The sequence below is a fragment of the Podarcis gaigeae genome (genome assembly GCF_964106915.1).
Source record: "Podarcis gaigeae genome assembly, chromosome: 1".
NCBI lineage: Eukaryota > Metazoa > Chordata > Lepidosauria > Squamata > Lacertidae > Podarcis > Podarcis gaigeae.
In genome coordinates, this window is record NC_139678.1 from 105,784,720 (window position 1) to 105,800,726 (window position 16,007).

Below are 16,007 nucleotides of genomic sequence, written 5' to 3' on the forward strand. Positions count from 1 at the left end.
GAACACCCACAATTCATTTAAAAAATGTTTAATATCACTTTCCTTGATAAAGGCTTTCATACTGTTAAAAGAGGACCTCATCATTAAGAAGACATTCACAAATTAGGTTATTTCAAATTAACCATACAAATGGTAGAACAACTAGAAGTTTGCTTTTTAAATATAGATAGGCAGTCTGGCCCACCCACCAACACATGGAAAAGTTCACTCTAATTAACCAGACAGGAGGAGATTTTTTTTTCTCTTCTCCTCCACCCGCCCCCAGTTTCGTTATCATCATTTATTTATTTTTAGTAAGATGAAACTTTTTGTGGCAAGCCATCATTCTCCAAGCAAATACCAAACTTCATCTCAACACCCTGGAAACCTTAGGGACAAATGCATCCAAACACAGACTCTTCCCAGCATTTCTTCGCAACGTGTGACCAGATCATATTACCGATTCAGTTTCCAGCCCAGCAAATCATGGCACACCTAACCCCGTCTCAGAAGAGGGGCCATGGTTTGCAGCCAGTGTTAGACATGCTCAGAGTAGACCCGCTGAAACTAAGAGCATGACTGAGTTCCATCAGGTTCAATGGGTCCAACTCTAAGAAGAACTGAGTTGTAAACAACCCCATATCCTCCCGCCCCCTGTATTCAGTGACAGGCGCAGCAGTGTTCCATGGAGCAAAGGCGCACAAATCAAAGCTCTTACAACGCTTCTCCCAAAAGAGCTTTCGGAAAGACAATCTGAAGGAGAACGGGGAAAATGGAAGCTACAACAGGGCCCTGTCTCGTTTGGAACAAAGTCCATTCAGCTCGTTTCCCAAGTTTGAGGCATCGTGCTGGTTTAACGGTTGTTAGGACAGCCACTTACATTCAGCATCCATCGTTTTCACTATGAGGGCTCCACAGGGAGAACAGCTACACAGTTATAAGGCAAGGCACTCAGATCAAAACTCTTTACTCAGGAAACTCAAGATTATTATTTTTTAAAAAACAAAACAAAAAACACCACGGTCAGAATAGCATGATCTGATTTGTTCATACATCATCACACAATAATTTGTGTCCTTGCAAGGTCATTGCTCCAGCACAGACCCCACCTCCTCAACAACAACTGCCCAGCATCCCAACATCAGCATCACCTTTTTGAAGCATCTCTCTGGTGTTTTTCAGTGGCGTTCTGTCCTACACCACCAGTTTGTTGACACTGCTTCTGACTTGCAGAAACAGCAAAGGCAGGGAGAAGATAATCAGTGGATATACGCTGGTGATGCAAAACTTTACGGCATTTACCTCGAACCACAAGAGGCACTAACAGAACGAGGGGACATTTTCTTTCCATTTGACTTGAAAATATTCTATGTCATTTATACAAATAACTGCTAAATACAAAAAAAGGAAGTAAAATTTAAAAAATAGCTTTCTCCCCGCCCCGGTAGAGTTCATATGCACATTACGTATATAGCTTAGAAGAAGAAAAATGCACTTTCCCATAATACGATCCATGGCCTACCATTCTGCCATTTTCTTCTGCTGCTCCCCTTTCTCTAGGATCAATAAGGTACTAGATGTGGCATCATTTGGATAATGGCTTTATATTTAAGAGAGATATATATATCTATATAATATTTATATATAAATGTTCCGCTTATTTTGAACTGAAAAATATATGTTACAGACCACACGCATATAAAATGTGAAGCACTTTAAAAAAGGTGATTAAAGTGTATAACTGATAATACGGGGGGGGGCAGGGAGAAGGACAATTTCAGGTTATACCGTGTTAAACCTCCCCCCCCCCCAAAAAAAAATACGTCTGTAAGAAATAAATGATAGAAGCCACATAAAAATAAGCTTTTAACTATTCGCACTTTCCTCAGTATTTTAAAACTGTTAAGTGCACTAATAATAAATAAAAGTTCGCAGTTTCCATATAAACAATAATTCCTAGCGTCCAGCATTATTGTAAACCGTACACATATGTAAAATGCAGCTTTAAAATAATAATAAAAAGAGTCAGTTACAAGTTCAATTTCCCAAATTGGATTTCCCATTATTATTATTTTTAAAAAAAAACATATCAATGAGTACAGGGCCAATCATATTTTTGGCAAGTCATGTCTTTCAAATTAAACCGTAACAGTGCAAGTAAGGAATGCAAGGAATCCCTAGTGCAATAAAGAGACGCGCAGGCAATATTGCTGATTCGAATTGACCACTTCCACTTGGGAGCGAGACAAGGAGACACTTTCCTTTTTCTTTCTTTTCATGAAATAATAATAAAAAAAGCCATGGTTTTAATGCCCCAGTTTTGTCTTAGGACTTCTCTTCTTTCCTTCCTTCCTTCCATAGGCCACCATAGATTCAGCATTAAGTCTTTACAGATTGGCCATTTGTAAAATACCATGGACAGTCACCGATTAAGGCTCACATGGGTCTATTTCCTTTTCAATGGCTGGTTAGGTAAACAACTCTGCCTCTGTTTGAAGCCACTTGTGGCCGGATCCTAGAGTTCATCAAGCCATTCTTCCATGCTGGACACAAGCCATGATGTCCTGTCAGCATCAGGTGTTGGTTATCAACAGTCAGCTTTGAGCTTATCTAAGGAATTGTCGATTTTGGTCAAAGTCTTTTTAATACGCAGCGCTGTTAATCTGGCTGATGGATTGTGGTACCAGCATTCTTTCATCAACTTGGCAAGGGAAGTTAACGTCTGAAAAGGAAAGGTAGATGGATGGGTGTTCAGATCAGATCAAGTTTTGAAACGTTGTCCCATGCAAATCTCAGTAGACTTCAAGAATCTATATAAGGTCATTTCAGACACCACACCAAGCTGTAGTCCAAAGGTGGGGAACAACCAGTCCTGGGTCATTCTTGGCCTGCAAAGCAGTTTTCTGCAAACCATACCCACCAACCAGGTGACGTCACTGATGATGTCAGCTGATGGGCTAGAGGGCATGATTAATCTTGCATAGCTGGAAATGCCTGTTCCCAGCAGGAAATAGGCTCTTACAGGCAAGGCAGCAAGACTCAACCCCAGGGCATAAGCAAACTCTGGCCCTCCAGATGTTTGGGACTACAATTCCAATCATCCCTGACCACTGGTCCAGTTAGCTAGGGATGATGGGAATTGTAGTCCCAAGCATCTGGAGGGCCGGAGTTTGCCTATGCTTGGACTAGGACATGAGACACGAGGGTTCAGAAACCTTAGCTGTGTGCACTATGTACCCTCAAAGCACATTGTTTTCCTGCTGGAGCAGGGAAGGGGAGAGGGGAGGCAAAGCTTTGAGCAGTAGGCGGGCCAGCCCACCTGTCATTCTTGTGTCATACTGACATTGTCTGAGTGGCAGATGAGCACTCCCACACACTTGTCAAACATCACCTACAAGGCCAAAAAGGTTCCCCCACCCCCTTCTATAGTCATTGAAGCTTAATGATTTGGCATCACTGTTCTGTAGAGTTAGCCCACACCCCACCCTGAGAAAAATAATAGCTGTTCTCAGGGCAAGGATTAATTTCTGTGACCATGCACCCCATGTCACTTAAGCCTTGTCCCTCAAGAGTATACCCATTCTTAAGGGCACATACATTGCCTTTTAGGAATACACAAATGTTCTTCAACCTTGAGACCTTAGATGTTACAACTGCCATCATGCCTGACCTCTGGCTAAGCTGACTGGAGATGATGGGAGTTGTAGCCCAATCACATATGGATCCCCAATGTTTAGGAACACAACAGCAGATGTTGTTTTGTTTTTTAAAGGATGATCTATAAGAAATATGGCAGGATGTGATGGGCTGGGCACTTACAGGATCTGAAAACCATCTGTTGGGAATGTTTGGCCTCTGCTGATCCACACAGACCACTTTCCTCATGTCTTCAAAGCTGGGGTCATTAGGCACTACGTCATAAAATGGAGGTTTGTAGTCTTCGACAATACCTAAGGCCAAAACACAACATAGATCCTGTAGTTGCATCGATACGTTTCAAAATCTTCATTAGCAAGACAAAGTTCAGTGCATTATTACATAGCACGGAGCCTTAGCCAAAGCTAAGTCCTTGTGACATCTCACCGATATTATGAAATGAATTTCTAATAGCACAATACAATCAAGACATTAATCAGCCAGTTCTCCCTGTGGGTTAGAATGCAGTTCCTTACTCTGCAAAGAAAACCATATGTACAGAAGGCAAATACAGTCACAAACAAGGCTGAAGTGTCTTGGTAAATAATCTGGAGACAGAGGGGAGGTGGGGGGGGGGGAGAAAGAACACAAGAACTCAAGATTCCAGTACAGTACACATATGCTCCTAAATCCACACTAGACAACACAGGGCCTGTGGAGAGTCAGAATGGGATGGGGCAGTCATTTAGAAAACAATAGAATGAACCCCAGTTCTATGCCAGGCATCAGGCGTCCCTAAAAACCTGTTTAAAACCATCTTCCAAGTATCAAGATGAGTTTCATTGGTATGCTGGCAGCAAATACGAGATTTATTTTGCACTGTGTGATTTAACCATAAAATTAAACCAGGGTATCTTGGATACTACTTGGGAAACAAAAATAAAATGCCTACCTACAGTATTCCATTTTAAAAGCACCTTCGCCATTTTGAACCTCCTATGAGTAAGTCATTGTATGTCATACTATTAAGGAAAGAGAAAAAACTTGGCGATTAATCCAAGAAGGAATTCAGAAATGTCCCTTTGAGTGATATTTTGCCCCATCTACATTTAAGAAAACAGGCTAGACATACAGACAGACATACTTTTTTAAAAAAATTACTACTTTGTTTATTTGCTTCCAGGGATCCTTTGAAAGAAAGGACAGGATTGAGATTTACTATAGGGGGGAAATCAGTAACAACAGAGAAGAAATTAGCACATTGGATCATTCATTATATACTCTATATTGACAACTATTTGTTAACACAGTTCAGCAATAACGATTTGTGCATGTGTTAGGATTTCTTTTGTCTGTTTATAACTTGATGATGAAAGTTTTTGCCACTGAAATAACATTCATTCGTATGTGGGGAAGGGGGGCACAAAGCTTTATTTCCCAATAAAACCTGGACATCTGGCAAATCTAGACTCACAAGGTTCTACCTGAGAATCAGAAAAAGTAGTAGAGGGAATGCTGAGTAATATGATGATTTATATGCTGCCCGTCTGACTGAGTTGCCCCAGCCAATCTGCGCAGCTCCCAGCAGAATATTAAAAACACAATGAAACATCAAATATTAAAAACATCAAACATTAAAAACTTGCCCGAACAGGTTAATGATGTTCTTGCCCACCAAGACAACAAAATGACCTTCACACCCGTAACATCAGATGCTGTTGTAAATACACTTGACACTAATGCACAGAAATTTTCTTTTACGGTTAACCAAGTCTGCATTAATTCCTTCTAAATGCCTCTTCCTTCGCCAGCCTTTTGTATCTACTGCCTTACTGAAGAGTCCTTTGGGGACAATGGCTCGCCTATCATTTTTGACAAGTCCACAGGATAGGATAGGCAATACATGTAAATAAAATCCCCAAGAGTAGGGACCTGGCAAGAGCTGGTGGTGACCCCTGGTGTCCCCACCAGCAACTCCACCCAGCATTGCAGTGCACATACAACATGAGTCACGTTTCTGCCAGGTCAGTGAGGCCACATGTATCTATGCCAACACTCATTTAGCTGCCAGCTGCACTAAGGCGCAAGGTTCATGGCATCTTTCTCTCCTTTTCACCAACTTCCCTTGCCCCTTGGGTTCACCTATGTATGCCAAATCCTCAGCCAAGAGAAGCCTCTCTTCCTGCTTCTGACTTGTTTATACAATAATAATAATTTTATTATTTACACCCCGCCAATCTATCTGGGTTGAAACACTTCTGACAGAAAATTGTAGAAATCTAGAAGGTACGCTAGATGGAGGGCACAAGGAGAAGGGGACGACAGAGGATGAGATGGTCGGCTAGTGTTCTCAAAGCTACCAGCATGAGTTTGACCAAACTGCAGGAGGCAGTGGAAGACAGGAGTGCCTGGCGTGCTCTGGTCCATGGGGTCACAAAGAGTCAGACACGACTAAACAACAACAGAAGGTACTCTCTTTAAAGCCTAGCGGTGATGTTCAGAAATTATTTCTGCATTTAATTTTGCTCATAAAAATCCTTACGTATTTATTTTAACTTCAATTGGCCACACATTAATCCCATTCTTGTACATTCATGCTGGCGTCTAAACTAATCCGCTTCTAGCTGTCCTTCCTTTCTCCTGATCAGAAAGACCTCCTAGCAGTGGTATTTTACCAGAGGGAGAAAAGGTACCCCTTTGCAAAGATGAGAAAATATGCCTGATTTTGCTAGTACGAGTGCTGACGACTGCTGAACAGATCACCAATTAATATGTTCCACGATGACTATCAAGATTATACCTCGATGCAGGCTTCAAGGAAGGAAACCAAGGCACAAAATGAACACTCAAACCCTTCAAGATCCTATTAAGCAAGATTGCTTCCAAACGACTCTTAAGGACCATCTATCTGCTTTCGGAGTTCCCTGACAACATCGAGGAACAGTGGACCAAGCTAAGAACATCCATTATTGCAGCCTGTGAACAAACTATTAGATACCAAACCAAGAAACACCAGGACAGGTTTGATGAGAATGACAGTGAGATTGAACACATTATTGACAAGAAAAGGAAGGCCTTTCAGATCTGGCAAAGAGATAGAAACTGTGCCGCTAAGAATAAAACTTATGCCAGCGCTAAGACTGAGGTTCAAAGAAGAACCAGAGAACTAAAGAACACTTGGAGGATAAAAAAGTTCAAGTAATCCAGCATTTAGCTGACACTCATGATGCACAGAGTTTCTTTAAAGCCACAATGACCATTTATGGGACAATAAATCATGGCATATGCCTCCTACGCTCAAGAGATGGTACCACACTTCTAAATGATAAAGAAGCTATTGCACTGTGCTGGAAAGAACATTACCATCATCTCCTTAACCACAACTCCCCTGTAGTTGCTGAGGTCCCCTCACAAATTCCACAAAAACAAATTGGAGATGAGCTTGCAGAATCTCCAAATCTGGGAGAGTTGTGTACTGCTATTAACCAAATGAGAAACAACAAAGCCAGCGGATCTGATGGGATACCTCAAAGTGGGCAAAACTGAACTTACAAAACTTCACAAGGTCATCAAAAAAAATGGGAGAGAGAGGGGAGATCCCAGCAGACTTTAGAGATGCCAAAATTATCACTCTCTCTATGGCCTTCAACACTGTAAATCATAATGACCTGTGGACTGTCCTTCTGAAAATCGGCTGCCCAGATAAAGTTGTGAACATCATTTGGCTCCTCCATGATAACATGGCAGCAACAATCGCAGATAACAACGGCTCTCAAAGTGGACCAGTCACAGTGGGATCAGGTGTTAAACAGGGTTGTGTTATTGCCCCATCTCTATTTATCATTTTCATTGCCATGATCCTACATTTTGTTGAAGGGAAACTCCCCACAGGAGTGGAAATCATACATCAAACAGATGGAAAGCTCTTTAATCTGAGTAGGCTGAAAGCAAAGAGTAAGATTAACATAACTTCCTTCATAGAGCTTCAGTATGATGGTGACAACGTAGTGTGTGCACACTCAGAGGATGACCTCCAAACCATCCTAAATATCTTCGCAGAAACTAATGAAAAGCTTGGCCTTTCGCTCAGCATCCAAAAAACCAAAGTGCTGCACCAACAAGCACAAAACAACCCCTCTGCAGCAACACAAATCCAACTAAATGGTGTGATGTTGGAAAGTGCCAATCACTTCTCCTACCTGGGCAATTATCTTTCCACAAGGACCGACATTGATGACAAAATCCAGTACTGCCTGAGCTCAACAAGTGCAGCTTTCTCCCAACTGAAGTGCAGTGTGTTTGAGGACTGGGACATTCATAGGGGTACCAAAATGCTTGTTTACAAAGCTATTGTACTATCCACCTTACTGTATGCTTGTGAAACATGGACCACTTATAAACACCATCTCCAACTCCTCGAAAGATTCCATCTCTGAAAATTTTAATATATCACTTGGGAAGACAGGCGAACTAATGCCAGTGTACTGGAAGAAGCAAAGTTCACCAGTGTAGAATCAATTATTCTTCAACATCAACTTCGTTGGACTGATCACGTTGTTCAGATGCCTAATTATCATCTTCCAAAGCAACTTCTCTATTCCAAACTTAAATATGGAAAGCGTAATGCTGGTGGTCAACAAAAAAGGTTTAAAGACTCTCTTAAGGCAAATCTTTTAAAATGCAGTATTAAAGGTAAAGGGACCCCTGACCATTAGGTCCAGTCGTGACCGACTCTGGGGTTGCGGCGCTCATCTCGCTTTATTGGCCGAGGGAGCCGATGTACAGCTTCCGGGTCATGTGGCCAGCATGACTAAGCCGCTCCTGGCGAACCAGAGCAGCACACGGAAACGTCATTTACCTTCCCGCCAGAGTGGTACCTATTTATCTACTTGCACTTTTGACGTGCTTTTGAACTGCTAGGTTGGCAGCAGCAGGGACCAGACAATGGGAGCTCACCCCATCGCAGGGATTCAAACCGCCGACCTTCCGATTGGCAAGTCATAGGCTCTGTGGTTTAACCCACAGCACCAACCGCGTCCCAAATGTAGTCTGAACACTGGAAATTGGGAAACACTGGCCTGCGAGCACTCCAGTTGGAAGATAGCCGTTACCAAAGGTGTCATGGGCTTTGAAGATGCTCGAAACCTATGTCCCCACTGTGGAGGGACGTGCTGATCCAGAATTGGCCTCCACAGTCACGGACTCACTGTGAAGACTGTGTTCATGGAAGACAATCTTACTCAGTTACGAGTGATCACTAAAGAAGAAGGAAGTGGCTTGGAAGGCAGATAAGGCCCATCAGACATGGGTTCACTATCCCCGCTAACAGAGACTTGCATTTATACAACTGAATATTCCTATTCAAATTTTAAGCTTTCTTGTTTACTGTATTACAGTAGAAGAAGAAGCTGTTTGGCTTTTACTCCAATGTGTTTTTTTGGTGTGTGTTTTGAAAAAATACAATTAACAAAGCCAAAGTTTTAAGGCTCCTATGGGGCTGCTTCTGGCACCAGACCTACTGAAGAAAGTCACCATAACCTCTGATCTACACTGTCATAACACTGTCATAATGAACCCTGCCATAGTTTCCTTCTATTCAACCAGAATAAAATGGATTATTTTTAAAGAGAAATGTCTTTGAACTAATGAAATATAATCCATAAAACCAGTAATAAACAGAGAACTTAATGCTCAACAATTCTAACCTGTGTTGCAGGAGATGAGAGGATATGCACCCTCATCCAATCCTCAATTCTAGTCCTGGTATGCTTAGACAGCGAGAAGGAACAAAAGGAGCTGACCCCTGGACTAAAAAGGCAGCAGCAGTCTGAGTGCCTCTTCTGAAGTTTCCAAAATCATGGTGGAAATTCTGGCTTGGTTTTGCTTTTAATAGACTGTTGTCTGTCACTTCCTCCCTGTCAGCAGTGTCCGCACCTCCAAGATGCCACAAATTGTTTCAGGGGTTCTTGATTCATGTGGATCCAATGCACACCCTAACTCAGGCATAGGCAAACTCAGCCCTCCAGATGTTTTGGGACTACAACTCCCATCATACCTAGCTAACATGACCAGCGGTCAGGGATGATGGGAGTTGTAGTCCCAAAACATCTGGAGGGCTGAGATTGCCTATGCCTGCCCTAACTTCACCATGTTTCTGAGAAATCATTCAGAAACTTGAGAGTTCTGTATAGATAAACAATAAGTGATACAGTGTTTCTTTGATTTTGTTAGGCACAAAAGAAGACTGGTCATTTAACGGTTCTAGGAGGACCCATACCAATGTGAAATGCCCCCTTGTTCATTTCACACAACAGGTTCTGGCAGCAACTTCCAGGTGAATTTTGTCCTAGGTTCCACTCAATCCCTACTCACTCACCTTTCCGTGGGGGAAAAAATGAACCTTTTAAAGCCAAGGTGCTATTAAGGAACATGCGAAATGATGACTGGCTATACGTGACTACCATCAACCTTATGGCTACTTTTCTGGAAGCAAAGTATGGTCTGTCTGCCTGGAAGCAAAGTATGGTATGCTCTGAAGGTCACCACCTTTCTGAAGATATGTAAGTCAGATCATTGCCCGGATAGGAGACCACTTGGGAAACAAATGTATGTTCCATAATGGAAGAAAGGTGGGATATGAATGTAAGAATAAACAATGGCCATCCAAGATTCACAGGTACTGTGCCAGCCACATATTCTCCATGTGTTCCTCCCAGCTCACCAGGCTTGTTGCGCTGAGGCTTCCATTACCTCTTGAATGTCATGAGGTGCCCTGTATACCTTTGTTCTCCTTCCTCCATAAAAGCAAGGAAAGTGCTAGCTGAAAACAGGTACCATCTTCAGTGACAAATGGGGCTGCCTTGAGTTGGGAAGCCTGCTCTTTTGACTGGCAGAGGAGAATCTGGGTGGAAAACCACTGGTGCGCTTGTACAGACACAGGACAGAACATGAAACTAAGCGACTGAATGCGAAACAAACTGTACTGATTCCTGCATGTCTTGTAGTATTTCCAAAGAAATGAGGAGAAACTGACCTATCACACACTTAAAAAACAGCAACTCTTGTAAGGAGAGAGAACGATCCCGTTTTCAGCTCCACAATACTTGGCTGCTACTTTAAAATAGGGGGAGGAAACTCACTCCTGCGGGCCAAATCCAGCCCTCCAAGCCTCTCTGATCAGCCCTCAAAACTCCACCGAAGCCATTCCCTTTCCCGAGGTCACTCTACTCACAAGATTTGCTTGGTGCTTTCCTTGAGTGCTTTTGTCCCTGGCAAGAACTGTGATCATGGCTCTTTCTTGCCTTGATAGAGGATGGAGAGGTGCAAGTGTAGAGATGCCTCTGACTTTTCTGTAGCTGGAATGTGCCCAGCAGTACAAAGGAAGAGTCACAGCCATTGCCTCTGGCATGTGGCTCCCAGGTTTACAACCCTCCAAGTGTTCCAAGAGCTAAGAAAGGTGATCACTGAAAGCTTATTACACACATCCGCAAAACAAAATGTCTGCCAATAAGCATGTAAGAATGATCCACGTACTACTTTTGAACTTTCCAATAGGGTGCTGCTCCAATTGGTCTTAAAAATGTATTCTCACTTCTACCAATGCCTTAGGGTTCAGTACACTGTTTCTTTAAACAGCTTTACTTCAAAGAACTCCTGTGCTATATAGATATAGGAACAAAAGAAGAAAAGGCACACTAGCCTGAGAACTTCCTCTCGGCCCAGAACATTGGAGGCTAGACACCACACCCCCTCTACAGTATTTATAGGAACTCAAACATTGAGATCCCGCTCTGTTCCAGTAACAAGAAGCCGAAAGCACCAGCCTGAAGATGACGAGTGAGACCTCGTCGAAACGTCGCCTAGACACCCCAACTTTTACACGGGAAGACACCCGAGGACACCAAAACCTGCATAATTGAGATTGTACATACACATTGTTTAAAATGCCACCGACCCAGTACTAGTGCTGATGCTACCAAAAAAAGAGAGAAAAAGCTGATGCTACCAAAAAGAAAAGAAAAGAGGAGTCTTCTCCATGGCAAATCCATCTCCATTATTCGGCTGTCAGGCCATGCCTCAGTAGGAGGGCAAAGCAGTCCTCCTTAAGCCATATTGCTGTAGGGATGAATTCTCCCTGCCACAGGCATGGGATTCCATGAAACCCCAAGGGGATTTCCTTGCCTTACTTAGAACTTTAGCAGTGAAATATTAATTATCAAGGAAAGTGTTTACCGACTGGGGCTGGTGAGAGATGTAGTCCAAAACATCTGGAGGAGTACCAGTTTTTCCCCTTACAGAACTTGCTGCCCACCTCCTGATCATTTAAGATACGCCTCGATGTGGTCCCATGTTTAAGTTTCATCTATATAAACTGAATGAATGAATGAATGTTTAAACAGAGATGTTGTAAAGGCAAGTGGGGTAATTTGAACAGCTTTGACCCACTGTCATAAGCTGAGAAATCTGTTGTGATCTATGAGTTTCTTTATACCACCTCACTTTTTTTTTAATGCAGTTGGCGGCGAACGTAATAAAGAACATTAGAATTTGACTTGGAATTCATAAAGTACCTACTTTCACACACACACACACACACACACAATTTGAAATAGTATATGGGGCAGGGTGGGGGGCGAGAGGCATGTCAAGAAAAGTGGCAGCCCAAATCCTGCGAAGTAGGTAGGAGTTCAGTGCAATTTAAGGCGCAAATTCCAGGAGAGAAAACTTGAAACCACTTACTACTAAGGAAGATACAAGAGATGTTTTTCACCTTTAGTGGCCAGTGGATTAATGCAACTAATTCTAGAAAGGAACAGATACTCACCATTGCTCACCATACGCCTGGCTACTTCCCAAAGGACCAGTCCAAATGCCCAGATATCAACCCGTTTGTAAGAGTCAAAGCAGTCCACTTGGATGGTTTCATCTAAGACTTCTGGCGCCATGTAGCGCTTGGTACCCACACGGGGGTTGTTTCCTACATCCAACTGATTGGTGCTTTGGGAGTGCATGACTGCGAGGCCTGTAATTGCAAACAGAAGAGCTGTGAAGTCAGTGTTGGTCTTTCAGCTCGAGGGGAGCCCACCTGTTACCATTGCCATATATTTTTCAGCTACAAAGTGCCATTGTGTCATGGTTTTGAACCTGAGACCCCCTGCATGGTAAGCATTGGGATATGGCCCTCTCCCCTATACCTACTCTAAGAGATTAGGAAGGCCTTTGTAAAGCAACTCTAAAAAACTCTAAAAAACAACAACACCCAGTCGTAGCAAATCTACGCAGTGGCAACACAACACCACTAGACTAGTGTTTATGTGGTGGGAATATATTGTGGTCCAGCAGACTGAGTGCTACATAGCCATTATCCTGTTCACACATCTGCTGTAAGCGGGGTGGGGATAAATCTTAACTCCCAAGGTTCAAGGTGAGCTTTTGAGGAAACTGATGGAACCAAAAGTGTGGCGAAGGCTAACGCAAGGACTGCTGTGACCGTAAAAATGGGTCAAATCAAACAAACCTTCCAAAAATAAACCACAGATACATATGGTCACCAGAAAGTAAACACCTTAAAAAAAAACACAGTATGCAAACTACTCTACCCAGTTTGCATTCTGCTCCAACCACCAAATTGAGTGGTTGGAGCAGAATTAAAATTGAGATATATTACACTACAGCCTTCAAATAGCAGCAATTTTAAGTAAGTAAACTAACAACCACCGGAAAACGAATGACAGTTTACAGTAAAGCAAAGGCCAGACAAACAGACCTTTCATGAGCCCATCCATCAATATAAATATTGCTGGGCAACATGGAGCACTTAAAAGTGAAAATATCTTTACTTTGTATCTCAGATATGCCAATTAAATCTTTGTTGAAGGGGACAACTGTATACAGTAACTAATCAGCCCCATATAAATTCAAAGGGATTGCAAGATACATGCATACAAAGTTTTCATAAAGATACAATCCTGCATGGGACAAGGTAATCCAATTGACAGGCTATCATTTGGGCAGTGCAAATAATATATCACATATAAGGTCCCTTGGCTTATTCATAGTTTAAAGTCTCCTGTCTAGATGTGGTGAATACGGGGATTGCCCTTCTGACAGGAGACATAAGAGATTCCATGCTGCATTTTCTTTTTTAATATTAAAACATTTATTCAAAAGTTACAATGAAGCTTTGTCCACTGCCATAGTATCACAGAATGATCACTCCAATCCTCAGTCCTACATGTGATAGTGCCAGTGCAAATCTGCAGTGCGGATGCTTCTATTACCCACAATCCTCATGACCTGGGGTGGTTTTGCTCCCATCTAATGAGCAGTGCAGCATGGGAGGGCAAGGCAAGAGTGTGAGCATGACAATCCAAAAGCCAGGTTCATAAGCTCTCCTGCTTCTGACTTAGAAGTGCCGTAAATCCCTGATGCCTCTATCACAGAATGGCCAACCCACACTTTAATTTAAGCAGTAGGTGGCAGTGTTAATCTGGACCTGGAAGGTGTTGGGAAATATCAACCCCAGCAAGACAGAACATCATCCCAAATGATAACAGGCTGGACTCAAAGGAAGCTATAATCACAGTTGGACCCTTGTCCCAGAGCAGTACCAAGACTCTAAGCTGAAACCTAGAACCACACCTAAGGGCGATGGCAGCAATAGCAAATACTCTAGCTGCTGTCTTGAAGAGAAAAAAATCCTTCATTCATGATGCCACTGGTGGTTCTTCCCCTCCTGATTTTTTATTTACTCTAACACATATGTCTCTAAAACCATGTATGAAGGATATCCTTTACAGGGCTGTACAAACAACATCAGAAAATGTATGCAGGATTCCACAGACAGGAGTGAGACTTAAAAATGATGTGCGCCCTCTAGTGGATGAAGAACAATCCCCCCCCCAAATAAACTCTTAAATCCAAATAAATAAAGGTCCTCAAGAATTGCATCGGGTTATTTGAGGACTGCATATTTAAAATGCAAAAAAGAAGGAGAAGGGAAAACCACTCACCTAGGTCTGCTATGCAACACTGTCCGTTTTTCTTAACCAGGATATTTTTACTCTTCAAGTCTCGGTGAGCAATGGCAGGTTTCCCTTGGGTCCCAAATATCTCTATGTGCAAATGTGCAAGGCCACTAGCTATAGACAAGACTATCCGCAGGCAGCTCACTGTGTCGAGCGTCGTGAGTTGCAGATAGTCATACAAAGAGCCCATCTCATGGTAGTGGGTGATTAGCCACAACTGAGTGCTGGAATTCCGAGAGGTCATATCTGAGGCAATAAACCCTGAAAGAAGGAGAAGAAACACCAGGTGAAAGATCAGGGATTTCCTTCCCCTCACTATCTAAACTCTCTCCAGAATTAGGCCATGCAAGATGCAGGCTGCAGCGTCCTTTTCCTCAGTGTTAAATTCTATCTTTCAAACCCACAATCTTAGCTTGTTGACTGAAAAGGCATAACAGTCTACAAAATGGCAACGCACATACAAGTCCATTACTGTCAATACAGTGGTACCTCGGGTTACATACGCTTCAGGTTACAGACTCTGCTAACCCAGAAATAGTGCTTCAGGTTAAGAACTTTGCTTCAGGATGAGAACAGAAATCGTGCTCCGGCAGCGTGGCAGCAGCAGAAGGCCCCATTAGCTAAAGTGCTGCTTCAGGTTAAGAACAGCTTCAGGTTAAGTACGGACCTCTGGATCGAATTAAATACTTAACCCGAGGTACCACTGTACTCTGAATCCATGCCTACCAAGGCCTCAGCTGCACTATGCATTTAAAGCAGGATCACTGATTCCTCTAAAGAATCCTGGGAGCCGTAGTTTGTTAAGGGTGCCATGAGTTGTTACTCCCCCTCACAGAACTACAGTCCTCAGAGTGGCTTAACAGTCAATCCTGCGTCCCAGGGAACTCTGAGAATTGTAGCTCCATGAGGGGAACAGGGGACTCTCAAGTTCTCTTAACAACCTACAGCTCCCAGAATTCTCTGGGGGAAAGTATGGCTGATTAAAGTGGTACGCTACTGCTTTAAATGTATGGTCTCTTCTGAATGTTTGGTCTCTTCTGTATGTACTCCATGGGGATAGGGAACCTCAGACCCACAGGGGCAAGCCACAAACCACAGCTCCTCTGAAGGACAAACCGCACTACAGCCTCATCCTGTGCTCTCCTCAAGTGGTTTCACCTGCCTGGAATGTGTCTTTAAAATGTGATACTTATTGCTTGCCTGGATGGACAGATACGATGCTAGTATATGTATGCACACATACATGGGGGGCATTTAGAAATTTTTGCATGGGTTGGAATGTACAACATTTAAGAACCACATCAGTTGCTATGTCTCTGGTCCCAACCAAGCACCAGCATACAGCCCCTAGATGGTTGCCCATGA

General features: G+C 42.9%; 1 protein-coding gene across 3 annotated transcripts in view; it reads right to left on the reverse strand.

Annotated features, from left to right (window-relative positions):
• Window positions 1-12: 12 nt before the first annotated feature.
• ACVR1 (activin A receptor type 1) overlaps window positions 13-16,007 on the reverse strand; it is a 71,207-nt gene continuing 55,212 nt past the window's right edge. For all 3 annotated transcript variants that reach the window (XM_083710362.1, XM_083710360.1, XM_083710361.1), the window contains exons 7-10: window positions 14,628-14,903; window positions 12,440-12,637; window positions 3,799-3,929; window positions 13-2,701 (exon numbers count right to left, since the gene is read on the reverse strand). In XM_083710362.1, coding sequence (XP_083566488.1) covers window positions 2,567-2,701; window positions 3,799-3,929; window positions 12,440-12,637; window positions 14,628-14,903 — 740 coding nt within the window. In that variant the 3' untranslated portion in view covers window positions 13-2,566. The remainder of the gene's footprint in view (window positions 2,702-3,798; window positions 3,930-12,439; window positions 12,638-14,627; window positions 14,904-16,007) is intronic.